The sequence below is a fragment of the Muntiacus reevesi genome, chromosome 5 (assembly GCF_963930625.1).
Source record: "Muntiacus reevesi chromosome 5, mMunRee1.1, whole genome shotgun sequence".
NCBI lineage: Eukaryota > Metazoa > Chordata > Mammalia > Artiodactyla > Cervidae > Muntiacus > Muntiacus reevesi.
Genome location: NC_089253.1, coordinates 123,889,031 through 123,902,935, shown reverse-complemented (window position 1 = coordinate 123,902,935; position 13,905 = coordinate 123,889,031). Strand labels below are relative to the sequence as shown.

Below are 13,905 nucleotides of genomic sequence, written 5' to 3'. Positions count from 1 at the left end.
TCTTACAGAATGACTCAAAGCTATCAGACGAAACCAGCTTCATGGAAAAATCTCCCAGTGAAAAGCTAAATCTTTCAGAGCTCCACAACAGGGGCTCCTAAAACACCAGCCAAGGAATTACACAGGAGGCCCTTTTCCTGTTATTTTGCAAAGACTGGGTTAAGGCGGGAGTGTCTGACTTCCATTGGACTATACAGTTTGTGTCAACAGCATATGCCCTCAAAAAACTCTTCTATTAAAAAAAAAATTTAAAAAATCCCACAGTAGGGAGTTGTTGTTTCTCTTAATTTATGAAGCCAAAATGTTTGGGAAAAGGAATGTGTCTGAACACGAAATGAAAACAGTACGTGATAGTCAGCAAGCTAAATACTGGGTTTAAATAACTGGTCTAACAGAGCCTGGACCGTGTACGGGAGGACAAAGGCTTAAAGAAGGACCACAAAAACTAAAAACCTGCACTCGGCCGCGGGCCACCGTACAGCCCTCGGAGCCTGACTCGCAGCCATGGTTACAAATGTCAGAATCAATGTAGTCTGTGTGCCAGCCACCTCCTTCCAATAATAACGAAACCAACTCAGATTTCTCGGCGCTGTAATCACAGCTATGACTGCGGGGGAAATGAATGCAGCACAATGAGGAAAATACCACAAATTAAAACCACCCCGTGTAAAAACGTGACAAAATTGGTCACTGGAGCGAGGGAAAAAAACCAAAAACAACAAACACCCACTTCTGCTATCCAATAAAAGAAATCTGGTGCATCCCACCTGCCCAAACCGGAGGCTCTTGACTGAAGAGCAAGCCGGCGTTACCCCCCTCCTTTCTCCTCCTCGCATCGCCCATCGCATCCCCGAGCCTGTGCGCCGAGCCAGGCGGGGAGCGGGGCGGGGGGGGGGGGGGGGGGGCGGTGGAAACCAGAGGACGGAAACAAAACGGGGATGCGCGCAGCTGCGGGGGAGGGAGGCACGGACGGCCACCGCCTACCTGTCCCGAAGGCCTTGGCCACCAGCCAGGCCAGATTGCAAGCGATTTTGGCCCTGGAGAAGTCGTAGTGGTCGAAGGGCTTGATGGCCGGAACAATGAACGTCCTCTTCCCGTCCCGGGGGTCCGCGGCATCCCCCATCCTCACGCGCTCCGGGCGCCGGCCCACACTTCACATGGCGCGGCCGGCCGCGGGGCCGGGGGGTCAGGGTCCCGGCCGGAGTCCCCGGGCAGCTCAGAGCATCGGGCAGGCCCCGCGCGCCCGGCCCAAGGCGAGGCGACGCCGCGTCCGGCCGCCCCGCGAGCCTCCCGCGAACGCGCGTGCGGGCGCCTCCCCTTTGTCTCGGCGCGGCCGGGCCCGGGCGCGGCGGGGGCGTCCTCAGCGGTCACGTCGCGGGGGCCGTCCAGCCATCGCGCCGCCCTCCGAGCACGGCCCGCCCGAGGGGCGCCCCGCCGGCCGGAGCCCCGGGGCCTCGCCGGGGGGACGCGGTCGGGGGATTCGGGCGGCCTCCGCCCGGCGCTGACGGAGCCGAGAACGTCAAAGTCCCTGCGGCGCCGGCGGTCGCCCCTCGTCGCGCTTGCCCTCCGCCGCCGCGCGGACGCCGTCAGCCCGCCGCTCGGGCCCCGCCCGGCCAGCCCCGGCCCGCGCTCCGCCTGCGGCCGCCCGCGCGCTCGCCGCCTCAGCCGCCGCCTCAGCCGCCGCCGCTGCGGTTTTCTCCGGCTGCCGCACTGAGACCGCGCGGCGGCGCCGTCTGCGCATGCGCCCTCGCGCGGCCCGCCCCGCCCGCCGCCCTGCCGGTCCCGGCGGCCCGCGGAGCATGCGCGGTGGGCGCGCCCGCGCGGCTGGCCTCGCGAGTGCGCGTCCTGGCGTCCGGGCCGGGCTCGCGGTGCCCGCTGGCCCTGCCCGCGCGGGAGGGAGGAAGCGGGGACGGGGGCCTCGCTGGGACTTTCGGGCTGTCGCGACACGGTGCTGAGGCCCAGAGAGCTGATGTTTATTGAAATACTTGTTCGGGGACGCACACTTTGCCGCCAACAGAGTCCCGTCTCGTCCTCGAAGTGACCCTGGGGTGGGTGTCATCGCTGGCTGACCACAGAGGTACAGAGCTCAAGTGGGCTGACTAGGGGCTTGACCGGGGTCGAGGACTCGGGGGTGCCTCGCTGTCTCCGCTTCGGCGGCCTCCCTCGGGGGTCGGGGGGCGCAGCCTCGGCGCGTCAAGACCCGGCGTGTCAGCTCCTGCGAGCGCAAGGCTAGCGTCCGCAAACCCTCGTGGCTCCATCTTGTCAGAGAACGGGGTCCTGTCAGACGTCTGCGTCCCGGCTCCCTGTGCTCCTTCCGGCCGCTCGGCTCGCGCACACGACCCGCCCATCTCTCACGGGAGTCACCTCCTGCTGGAAGCCCTCCCCGACGGGGCTGTCAGGCGGGCGCTCCCCTGCTGGCCCCCACACATCCAGCACCGTGTTCTTGTCTCCGCATCGGCTCCTACACGCAGGCGTCTCTTTCCCGCCGGTGACAGTCTGTCTCCCCGACGCGCGTGGGGCCCAGCCCACAGGAGTTGCTCAAGTAATGTTCACGCTTGTTGGGCTTCCTTAATTCTTCATTTCTCTCAATATCTCCTTTCAGAATGTTATCTGTCAGTTCAATTCAGTCGCTCAGTCGTGGCTGACTCTTTGCGACCCCATGGACTGCCACACACCAGGCCTCCTTGCGCATCACCAACTCCCAGAGTTTACTCAAACCCATGCCCATAGAGTCGATGATGCCATCCAGCCATCTCATCCTCTGTCGTCCCCTTCTCCTCCTGCCCCCAATCCCTCCCAGCATCAGGGTCTTTTCCAGTGAGTCAGCTCTTCGCATGAGGTGGCCAAAGTATTGGAGTTTCAGCTTCAGCATCAGTCCTTCCAATGAACACCCAGGACTGATCTCCTTCGGGATGGACTGGTTGGATCTCCTTGCAGTCCAAGGGACTCTCAAGAGTCTTCTCCAACACCACAGTTCAAAAGCATCAATTCTTCCAAACCTCTGCACTCAGCTTTCTTTATGGTCCAACTCTCACATCCATACATGACTACTGGAAAGACCATAGCTTTGACTAGATAGACCTTTGTTGGCAAAGTCAAGTCTGCTTTTTAATATGCTGTCTAGGTTGGTCATAGCTTTTCTTCCAAGGAGCAAGTGTCTTTTAATTTCATGACTGCAGTCACCATCTGCAGTGATTTTGGAGCCCCAGAAAATAAAGTCTGTCACTGTTTTCATTATTTCCCCATCTATTAGCCATAAAGTGATGGGACTGGATGCCATGATCTTCATTTTTTGAATGTTGAGTTTTAAACCAGCTTTTTCACTCTCCTCTTTCACCTTCATCAAGAGGCTCTTTAGTTCCTCTTCACTTTCTGCCATAAGTGGTGTCATCTGTATATCGAGATTATTGATATTTCTCCCGGCAGTCTTGATTCCAGATTGGGCTTCATCCAGTCCAGCACTTCGCATGATGTACTCTGCACATATTAAATAAACAGGGTGACAATATACAGCCTTGATGTACTCCTTTCCCAATTTTGACCCAATCCATTGTTCCATGTCCGGTTCTAACTGTTGCTTCTTGACCTGCATACAGATTTCTCAGGAGGCAGATAAGGCGGTCTGGTATTCCCATCTCTTGAAGAATTTTCCACGATTTGTGGTGATCCACACAATCAAAAGCTTTAGCATAGTCAGTAAAGCAGAAGTAGACGTTTTTTCTGGAATTCTCGGTTTTTCTATGATGCAACAGATGTTGGCAATTTGGTCTCTGGTTCCTCTGCCTTTTCTAAATCCAGCTTGAACATCTGGAAGTTCACATACTTGAAGCCTAGCTTGGAGAGTTTTGAGTGTTACTTTGCTAGCATGTGAGATGAGCACAATTTTGTGGTAGTTTGAGCATTCTTTGACATTGCATTTGTTTGGGATTGCAATGTTGGTATAATCTAATTTTAGTCATTGTCCAATCCTGTGTTATCTTCATTTCACACACACACAAAATGGAAAGCTAAGAAAAACTTGAAAATTACCCCACGTCACATAACTAGTAAAGATTTGAACCCAGGACTGTCTTACTCCAGAATCCTTTTTTTTTTATTTTGGCCATGTGGAATGTGGGATCTTACTTTCCCAATCAAGGCTGGAACCCACACCCGCTGCAGTGGAAGCATGGAGTTTTAACCACTGGACTGCCAGGAAAGTCCTTATATACCATGTTTTAACTAGTAGAGCTTCTCTGGTACTTTCCGCCCTTTAAGGTAGAAGCAGGACATATGAAGTAGGGGGTAGGGAACGGTGCTTTGGACCCTACTATCCAAAAGGATAGCTTCACTGGCGAGCAGGCCCCTTTGATCCTGTTTGTTTCCTACAAATATCTTCCCGAAACATAGAGGGCATTACAGATAGGCCTAGCTAAGGATGTGGGCTACAAAATGAATGTGAATGACAAGAATAATACATTACAGGTGGTTGGTGTCATTTTTCTATAATTTAATGAATATTAATAAGGTACTTCTTATAGTCAAGGCCTTTTGCTAGATCAGTTGGGGGGATAATAAAATCAGCATATGGGTAATAGTTAACAAAGCACATTCATATGATAAATACCTTCATTCTCACATCCATGCTATGACATAGGCATTATTATTATCTTTCAACTCTAGATAGGGACTGAGGGTCAGAGAGATTAACTTGCATGGGCAAGATTTCATGGTTGATTCATACCTAAGTCTGACTTCAAAAACAAGCACAAGCTTTCTGGCTCCACTCCCTTTTCTCCCTCCCCAGATAATGGAGGCTGACATGTTCATAAATAAATATAACATGACGTGATAAAAGAGGTAAGTGCACATAAAGTACAGAAGGAACATACAGGTGGGGAATCGGTTTCATAGAGACTTCTGTTTGATTGAATGTACTCAAGTTCACCTTCAGCCAAATCATAAAGTGACAAGTCAAATTAAGAGAAACTTACATGGACAGAGGGGCTTGGTGGGCTACAGTCAGTCCATGGGGTCACAAGAGTCAGACACAACTGAGCCACTAAACTACTACCACCATAGCCTGCAAGGGTTGAAGGGAGATGCCAAAGCATTTCACCAATCTCCAAAACCATCTGCAAGCCGAAGCAAGATGCTCCAGGCCAGAAACCACGCCCAACCAACTCAATGCCGCATAAGTGACTGAGCACAAGTGGGGCGCTGTGTAAATGCTCGCTGAGTTTTATTGATAGCGATGTCAACCTAAATAAACACGATGAGGAAGAGAAGGCAGCACAGACAGTTGCTCTGACTTGTCCTTTGACTCAGTGGTGATGCATTTAGTAGCGGTGGCCCAAGTATGACCCCAATTGGGGAGGAGTGTGTATAGGAATCGGAATAAAATGCCTACACAAAGAGCAGCTTTTACTTCCAGAGAGGCTGTGAAACCTGGGGTCATCGGACGAGGCTGTTATTAACAGAGAAACACTCTGAGTACAAAGAAGAAGGATTCGCTTTCAGGGAGACAGACACTGTAATAGGGTGCTCTTTGTGATACCTTTAGAATGATCCCTTTTAACGACTGGATATCTCTGCAGACTATCGCGGTCAAAAAGAAATGCTCTCCACTGCCTTCTTGAGGTATCTGACTTCATTAAAAACAGAAACAAAACCCAGAGAGTCTTTGGGCCAGCTTGTCCAGCTGCACAGCTAGCCCTCTATGTTTTATCTCCAGGCTTGGAATCTATCCCTCAGGCAACAGTGACACTATTCCTACATGTCTATTTCTCCTCCTCTCTGTTTTAAAAGTTGATCTGCTACCTTGAGGAAACCATGATTCAGAAGAGCACATGTACCCCAGTTTTCACTGCAGCACCATTTGCAATAGCCAGGAGAACATGGAGACAACCTAAATGTCCAGAGACAGCTGAATGGATGAAGAAGATGTGGCACATATTTACAATGGGGTATTCAGTTCAGTTCAGTTCAGTCGCTCAGTCGTGTCTGACTCTTTGCAACCCCATGAATTGCAGCATGCCAGGCCTCCCTGTCCATCACAAACTCCCAGAGTTTACTCAAACTCATGCCCATAGAGTCAGAGATGCCATCCAGCCATCTCATCCTCTGTCATCCCCTTCTCCTCCTGCCCCCAATCCCTCCCAGCATCAGGGTCTTTTCCAGTGAGTCAACTCTTCGCATGAGGTGGCCAAAGTATTGGAGTTTCAGCTTCAGTATCAGTCCTTCCAATGGACACCCAGGACTGATCTCTTTCGGGATGGACTGGTTGGATCTCCTTGCAGTCCAAGGGACTCTCAAGAGTCTTCTCCAACACCACAATTCAAAAGCATCAATTTTTCGGCGCTCCGCTTTCTTCACAGTCCAACTCTCACATCCACACATGACCACTGGAAAAGCCATAGCCTTGACCAGACGAACCTTTGTTGGCAAAGTAATGTCTCTGCCTGGGTGTATTACTCAACCACTAAACAGAACAAAATAGTCATTTGTAGAGACGCAGATGAACATGGGAGTCTGTCACTAAGAGTGAAATAAGTCAGAAAGAGAAAAACAAATGTTGCTCGTTAGCACATGTATGTGGAATCTAGAAAAATGATTCAGATAAACCTATTTGCAGGGCAGGAACAGAGTCGCAGACATAGAGAAGGGACCTGTGGACTTGGGGGGGGAGACCTGGGAGACTGGGACTGACACGCGACACTGCCGTGTGTAAAACAGACAGTGGCAAGCTGCTGTGGAGCCAGGGAGCTCCGTGCTCTGTGATGACAGAGGAGTGGGATTGGTAGGCGAGGAGGTGGGAGGGAGGTCCAAGGCGGAGGGACATGTGTATCCTTATAGCGGATTCGCTTCGTTGTACAGCCGAAATTAATACCACCTTGTAAAGCAGTTATACTTGATCTCCTTTTCCCTTGAAAATCCATGTCAGCCAGACTTCCTTCCTTGGGGCCATCCTCCATTTCTCTTTCTTTGACTAGATTCATAAATGTTTTCATTCATTCATAAGCCAGTATTGCCTGAGTACTTGGGTGCTGAGGCTGTAATGTCGAACAAGACAGCCCAGAAAGCAAATTTTGAACGGGAAACTGAGAGCTCTCAAGGCCTGGACGGACCAGCCCTCTTCCTGTGGTCACGACTGTAGCTCCATAGCCTTGAAGCCTTCATCTCAGAACTCATCAGTAAACTGCAGAGCACTACAGTAAGAACGCGAGTTACTTCTTTACCTGAGTGCCTGTATTCACATGCTCTCATCCACTTTTAAATCGTTACACTAATAGTACTAATGCTTACTGAGTATTTTCTGTGTATCAGACCCTGTTCCACATATATTAACTTATTTAATCCTCGCCGCAGTCCTATTTCCCTCATTCAGCAAATGGAGTAACCAAGGTACAAAGACCTTAAGTGGTAAAGATCTTATTTTGAAACTCGAGAGACTAGACTAAGTCACCTTTGAATCAACCGAGTTAAAGATGACCAGGGGTTGGTAAGACAGAATGCTTAGTTAACTGATGACGGTAATTGTTGAAATGGCTGAAGCACAGCAGCATCTGATAAACCAAGTTGGGCGGAGGAGTGTGGCAGAGTGGCTGGCACTCTGTCATTGCTAGACACAGTTGTGGCTTTCGTCTGCATAGCTAACAGAGTTTTATAAGGATTACATCAACCTTCACAATGACTCCAGCAAGGCCTGTGTGGTCTGATGCCAAGTGCGGGGCTGGAGCAGCTGAGACTCAGGGAGGCCCCAGAACCTCCCAGTGTGGAGCTGTGCGTCAGAGCCTAAACCCAACTGTGAAGCCTGGCCCTCGGCTTCCCAGGGATGGCGCTCCTGTTCCCAGATCCCCAGGACACGTGTCCTGTGTTTCCTAGTCAAACCTGAGTCTCCTGTAACAGGCAGCGCCTCCACTTTTAGAATCACTGAAGACAGATAAGGATACTGGAGGAAACAGAAAGAACATGGTCTGGGAGCGGGGACCCTGGGGTCCAGGACCGTTCAGCCACGTGACGTGGAGGAACACAGGTCACGTCTCTACTCTCGGATTCCACTTCTGTAAAACAGAGGAGGTGGGGGTAGGCAACCTCTAAGGTACTTCCAGTGCCACCTGTCATAGTGGGAGGGTGACATCTCTGCACTTTACCAGATCTTAACTGAAGGCTTAAGCAGTCTGTGGCTAGCATTCGGGATCATAATCTTTAGAGCAGAAGTCACTTTTTTATTTCCAGAAAGCACTTCGATGGGATTGTGTGGAAAAGCTAGGGGAGGTTACGGAGCAGGAAATGGGATCCTGGAATCTGGTCGGAGGGGGATGGATGCAGTTGTTTGTGGTTAAATCCAGTAGTTCTGCCGCTTGAGTCATCGAAGTCTAGAGTTTTAGAACATCACCAAGTCACTCATGAAGCTTCTGTTCTTTGTATCTGGTTCTTGATGGAAACAACCCACACATTTACCAGTAGAGGGGAGGGCTGGTCAAAAAATTATGATGTACCCCAGGATCGTACAGAGACATCTGTACGTCTGTATGTCTGTGAGACATCAGGTGCGTGCTTGGTCCAGTCGTATTTGACTCTGTGACCCAGTGGACTGTAGCCCACCAGGCTCCTCTGTCCATGGGATTCTCCAGGCAAGAACACTGGAGTGGGTTGCCATGTCCTTCTCAAGAGGATCTTCCTGACCCAAGGATGGAACCCATGTCTCCTGCATTGCAAGCGGAGTCTTTACCACTGAGCCATCTTGGGGGCCCCCAGGACATCATGTGACCAAGTAAAAAGAGAGGTGTAGGGATTTCCCGAGGGTCCAGTGGCTAAGGCCTCACCTTCCAGGGCAGGGAATGGGGGTTTGATCCCTGGTTGGGAGCTAAGATCCCATGTGCCTCGGGGCCAAAAAACCAAAAGATAAAACGGAGGCAATACTGGAGCAAATGCAATAAAGACTTTAAAAATGGTCCATTTCAAAAATCATTTTTTTAAAAAAAGGTACAGAGTAGTAGGTTTCACGCAGTGTTTAAAAAACATGAAAGTGAAAGTGTTAGCCGCTCAGTCATGTCCGACCCTTTGTGACCCCATGGACTGTAGTCTGCCAGGCTCCTCTGTCCATGGAATTCTCCAGACAAGAATACTGGAGTGGGTTGCCAACATACCTGATGTATGACTATAAATTTAGGTTATAAATAATCAAGTATACATTAAAATGTGTGAAACTATCATAAAGTAATAATAAAATTCTCAGTCTAAAACAAACAAACAAACAAAACACGTATTCATTGACTCTGCCTGGGTATTCCTGAAAGTTTGACCAAGAGATTGGAGGAGTAGGGGAGAGAGTTAGGTTTCTCTTTGTATGCTTCGGTAGCTTTTGATTCATATGCATGTTTACTTATTCCAAATTTAACTTAATTCATTTTCAATATAATTTAAATATAAATACATTTATAAATTAATCGTTTAAATATAAGTTGATCTATTTTAAACTCACCTCTTCACTTTTTCCCGCAAGGCAGCTTCGGCCCCCGCCCCAAACCACTGGAGCTGTGCTCACAAAGTCCTTCCGAGCCCCTGCTGTGACTGCCTTGCTCCTGTTTCTCTGGCACCTGTGGCCCGTGGCACTTACCACCGCCCCTTTGTTCCTAAGACAGTCTTGTCTCTCAGGTTCCGTGGGCTCCAGGCTCTGTTTTCCCTGCTGTCCTCCAAAGCCTAGCAGGGGAGATGGTCAAACTCACCCTCAGGCCCCTGCTTCCTCTGCATTCCTGCCCTTGGCAACACAAGGATGTCTTTATGGCTTCACCTCTCACCCCTGGACCAGATGGCTCCCAGTCTGGATCTCAGCTTCTGACTGCCTGGTTCTGCTAACCTGTGTCATCGTTCTTGAGCCCTGCATCCGCAACCCAAATGCCCCTCACTACCAAGCCCTCTCGTCCACTCCCACTGCTTCTCACTTTGAGCCCACAGGTCAATGTGAGAATCTCCCTAAACCTGCATTTTGATGATTCAGTAGGTATCCACAACCAGTAAACTTTCATGATTTCAGACTGTGTCATACTGTCCTAGGCCTTTCACAGACGGCATCTGATTGAATTTAATAATAGGATAGATATCATCGATGTATTAATCACATTTTACAGTTGGAAAATGGAGACCCATGAGAGAATTGCTCAAGGTTTTTGGGGAGAACAGAGCTGACACTCAAAGGTCTGAGCTCCTGATTTCAAGGTCTGCTTGCTGGCTCTGCCTGGTTTACTGGATGTGATCTAAACATTTGCCTTGACCCTGAGGATCCCCTACAAAATGGCCTTCATTGTGTTTCTATTTCTCCAATACTCTACAGTCCATATCAAGTCAAGACATTGAGCATATTTAATCCTTCCCCAGGTTTATTGGTCTGGATAATTTTTTTTAACCTCCAGCCATAGCACCCTCTACCAGACCAACATGAGCTATCAAAATTCTCTCATTTCTCCATATCTGACTCAAATGCCACCTCCTCCATGAAGCCTTCCCTGCCCCCACCCTTGGCTTCCCTGATCAATCTGTGTTCTTTTATGGAACATTTTTTCTTGAATTAAAATTCTTTCTGTATACTGCTTCATAACCACCATCAGTGCCTAATATGTAATAGACCACAGGAAGTATTTGTTGAATAGAAGACAGAATCAGTGAATTAATAGCTAACAAAAAATATACCTTAACACACACTGCAGGGCCATGAAACACACCCATGTAATTTAACTAGCTTATATGGAAATTAAAAATGAAAAGTTGATTTCCTTAGTACTATACTAAGTCATTTCCATTGGTTCCTAAATACTAGTTTACAATGTTTTATTAGAATTTATACTGAGAAAATGTAGTGGATTTTTTCTTCATAAACTAATTTTCTTCCTCTGAAGGACTATTTTTATTATGAGATTATTCCCTTCCTGATTTTTTTCTGTTAAAATGTACTTTCTCTTATTAAATAGTCGTGATTACTGATGGTGGTTGAGCTTTTTGAATCTTCATTTAGAGAAATGAGAAGTTGATAACTCAATATCTGCTCCTCTCCAGTTTATTTACTTGTTCATTCATTTGGGAATCATCCCTGCTCTGTGACATCCCGGCGGGAGACTACCACTCTGATCAAATAAGTGAATTAGTCCTGACTCGCTTCTTAAACAAAACTGGCTCCAAATAGCATTCAGAAAAACAAAACACAAATGTGTTATTTTTGTGTATCGTATTTGCTATGGGAACAGCTATTACTCTTATTTCAAATATGTTGGTATTTGAGCAAGTTGTGGCATATGGGCTAAATTTTCCTTTTTTTCCAGTCACTAAAAATATAAATCAAGCCTTCCCTTAAAGTGCTAGTTAGGAGCTATGCTTCAACTTTTGCGGACTTCTTTTTAAATAGATGTTGAACTACTGCTGAATGTAGGCAATGGTCATTCTTTCATTATGCCCTACAGACAATTAGAAAAATGTACTGCACCTCTCTCTGATGTGTGGTCCTTGGGGTCAGGCTACTTGGAGCCTGCTGAAGATATGATTTTGATTAACCAGAACAAAATATGGTGGCTTCCTTCTCCAGATTTAATTTTCTCATCTGCTCCCCATCTTCCTCCTTACTTTCTAGATCAGAGAAACACAGCTTCCTGTTTACTTTCTTCTGTTTTGATTTAAAGGTTCTGGATAAAACTGGAAGAAGAAAATTACAGCTTGAGCTTGAACATTTGAAAAGGCAAACGCTTGTGACATCCAAAATGATATTCTTTATGGAACTTGGATAACTCAACATTATTTATCCCACATGAGAAACGCTTTATGATTAGGGTCTTCAAAATGAAACCTGGAGTTGAAAAGGAAGGAAAAGTGAAAAACAGCCCAGGGTGTTAAAAATGTGCAGAACTTGTCCTCCACGATTCCCACATGAAGGAGGTGTCCTGGAAAACAGAAGACTTGGTGCTCTAGCTAATCCATCCCAATTCTGCTTAAACCTAGTTCTTGTTGCATTTTAAAACGTTTCTGTTACGATAGTGAACACAATTCAGAATAATAACAACAGTTTGTAAAGGAAATCAGGAGATTTTTATTTGAAGGTAAATAAGACTGGCAGTGCTCAGATCCACCTGGACTCAAGCAGCCGGTAAACCGTTTTTTTGCCACAGATCCTGCGGATCCATGTTAATATTCACACACGGGGCTGGTTCAAGCAGGTCTGACACCTGTACCTCATTTAAGTTTTTATTTCATTTGAAATGAATGTTGTTGTTTACCTTTCATGGGCCACTTGGCTAGTTTGGTTAACTGTTGGGAGTGAGGGCGGGGGTAGCAGCAGGGACGTGGGAGTGGGGTCAGGACTAGATGGTGGGAGGTTCAGCCTGTTCCCAGATCGTGGCAGCACTTTGGAAAGTATCTTATTTTTTTCATTAGGAAAAGGGAAAACAGTACAGATAGCTCAAGGAACCCTAGGCTAATACTAAAAACAAATTAGAACACATTCTCATTGCAACTGAGTATATTTTTGGTACTTAAAACTCAACATTTTTTTCATATGGTAAAAGCAATCCATATTTATTTGTTTAATTTAGAAAACACAGAAAAACAAATGGAACAATAGACACCCGTAATTTCACCACCCAGAGATATACTTTGTCTATCCTTCCGTTTATCTTGTGCCGAAGTGAGATTCTACTGTATATTCCACTTGTAACTTGTTTCTTTCACTTGAGTATTATTAATATACCTTGATATTAATAAATATTCATCCAAAACATCAATTTAATGCATAGTAGAATTTCATTGTTTGGGTGTATCATTTTTGTTTGTTTTTAACCAAACCTCTGTTATAGGATATTTTTGTTATTTTGATAATTTTGGTTCTTATGATAATGCTTTAAGCAGTAAACTTGAACACAAATCTTTGCTTACTTCCATGATTATTCTTCAATATGGATAAGTTCTTGAATGTGAATTGTCAGTTTATTTATTTATTTTTTTTTTGTCAGTTTATTTTTAAGTCTTTTTGTATATATGCTATAATGCTCTTCTGAGAACTACAAATTTTCATATATACCAGCAATATGTAGAGTGTACTGATGCTGGGAACGACTGAGGGCAAGAGGAGAAGGGGTGACAGAGGATGAGATGGTTGGATGGCATCACTGACTCAATGGACATGATTTTGAGTAAACTCCGGGACATGGTGAAGGACAGGGAAGCCTGGCGTGCTGCAGTTAGTGGGTCACAAAGAGTCAGACATGAACAGCAACAATGACGTTATACATTGCTTCATAATTTTGTTTGCCCTTTTTTTCCTCTTATAAGACAAGTTTCCCATTTATCTATTATGATCTTCTTGTATTGATTCCTGAGAGACATATATTAAATATATTAGATCTTTATCTCTCAAACATCATCATTTTTCCAAGTTTATCTTTTTCTCTTTAATGTTACCTATAGTATTTTTTGATGTATTTGTTTTTCTGTAGTCAACTCTGTCAATCTTTTCCAGTTTCTGCCTTAAGTGTTAAACTTTACAAGGCCCTTCCTCCTCTGCCTCCCCACTGAAGGTTAAATTAATACACACATATGAATGAATACATGAATCGTTACAGGTATGTTGTCTGCAGAGATGCTGAGACTATACTTACTGTTTTGGTCATTTTTATTAAGAACATCTTTATTCTAGGTAGAAACACAAGCATTTTAGTCTGAATTATACCAACAATGTTGATTATGAAGATATTTTCACAGTGAGTGCCATTAAGCTAATCTACATCTTTGAACAATTTTCTCCACTTTGCAGTTAAACCACTCTCATCTTTTTTCATTTTCTTTTTGATCTCTTACTGAGGTTATTTTTATTGGGTTTAGTTCTTTTCCATGTAAATTTACAACCAAGGTTTTATTTTTTGGTAAGACATTTTTGGCCAAATC

General features: G+C 46.4%; 1 protein-coding gene and 1 long non-coding RNA gene across 3 annotated transcripts in view; one reads left to right on the top strand and one right to left on the bottom strand.

Annotated features, from left to right (window-relative positions):
* Positions 1-1,645, bottom strand: part of CAMSAP2 (calmodulin regulated spectrin associated protein family member 2) — a 92,041-nt gene extending 90,396 nt beyond the window's left edge. Inside the window, exon 1 of one of the 2 annotated variants that reach the window (XM_065936342.1) lies at positions 985-1,645. In XM_065936342.1, coding sequence (XP_065792414.1) covers positions 985-1,123 — 139 coding nt within the window. In that variant the 5' untranslated portion in view covers positions 1,124-1,645. The remainder of the gene's footprint in view (positions 1-984) is intronic. The other variant, XM_065936341.1, reaches the window with a different exon arrangement.
* A 211-nt stretch (positions 1,646-1,856) lies between these two features.
* On the top strand, positions 1,857-12,763 carry LOC136169497 (uncharacterized). The gene is made up of 3 exons (XR_010663415.1): positions 1,857-2,077; positions 4,787-4,839; positions 11,652-12,763. It is a non-coding gene; the product is annotated as an uncharacterized lncRNA (long non-coding RNA).
* Positions 12,764-13,905: the final 1,142 nt, after the last annotated feature.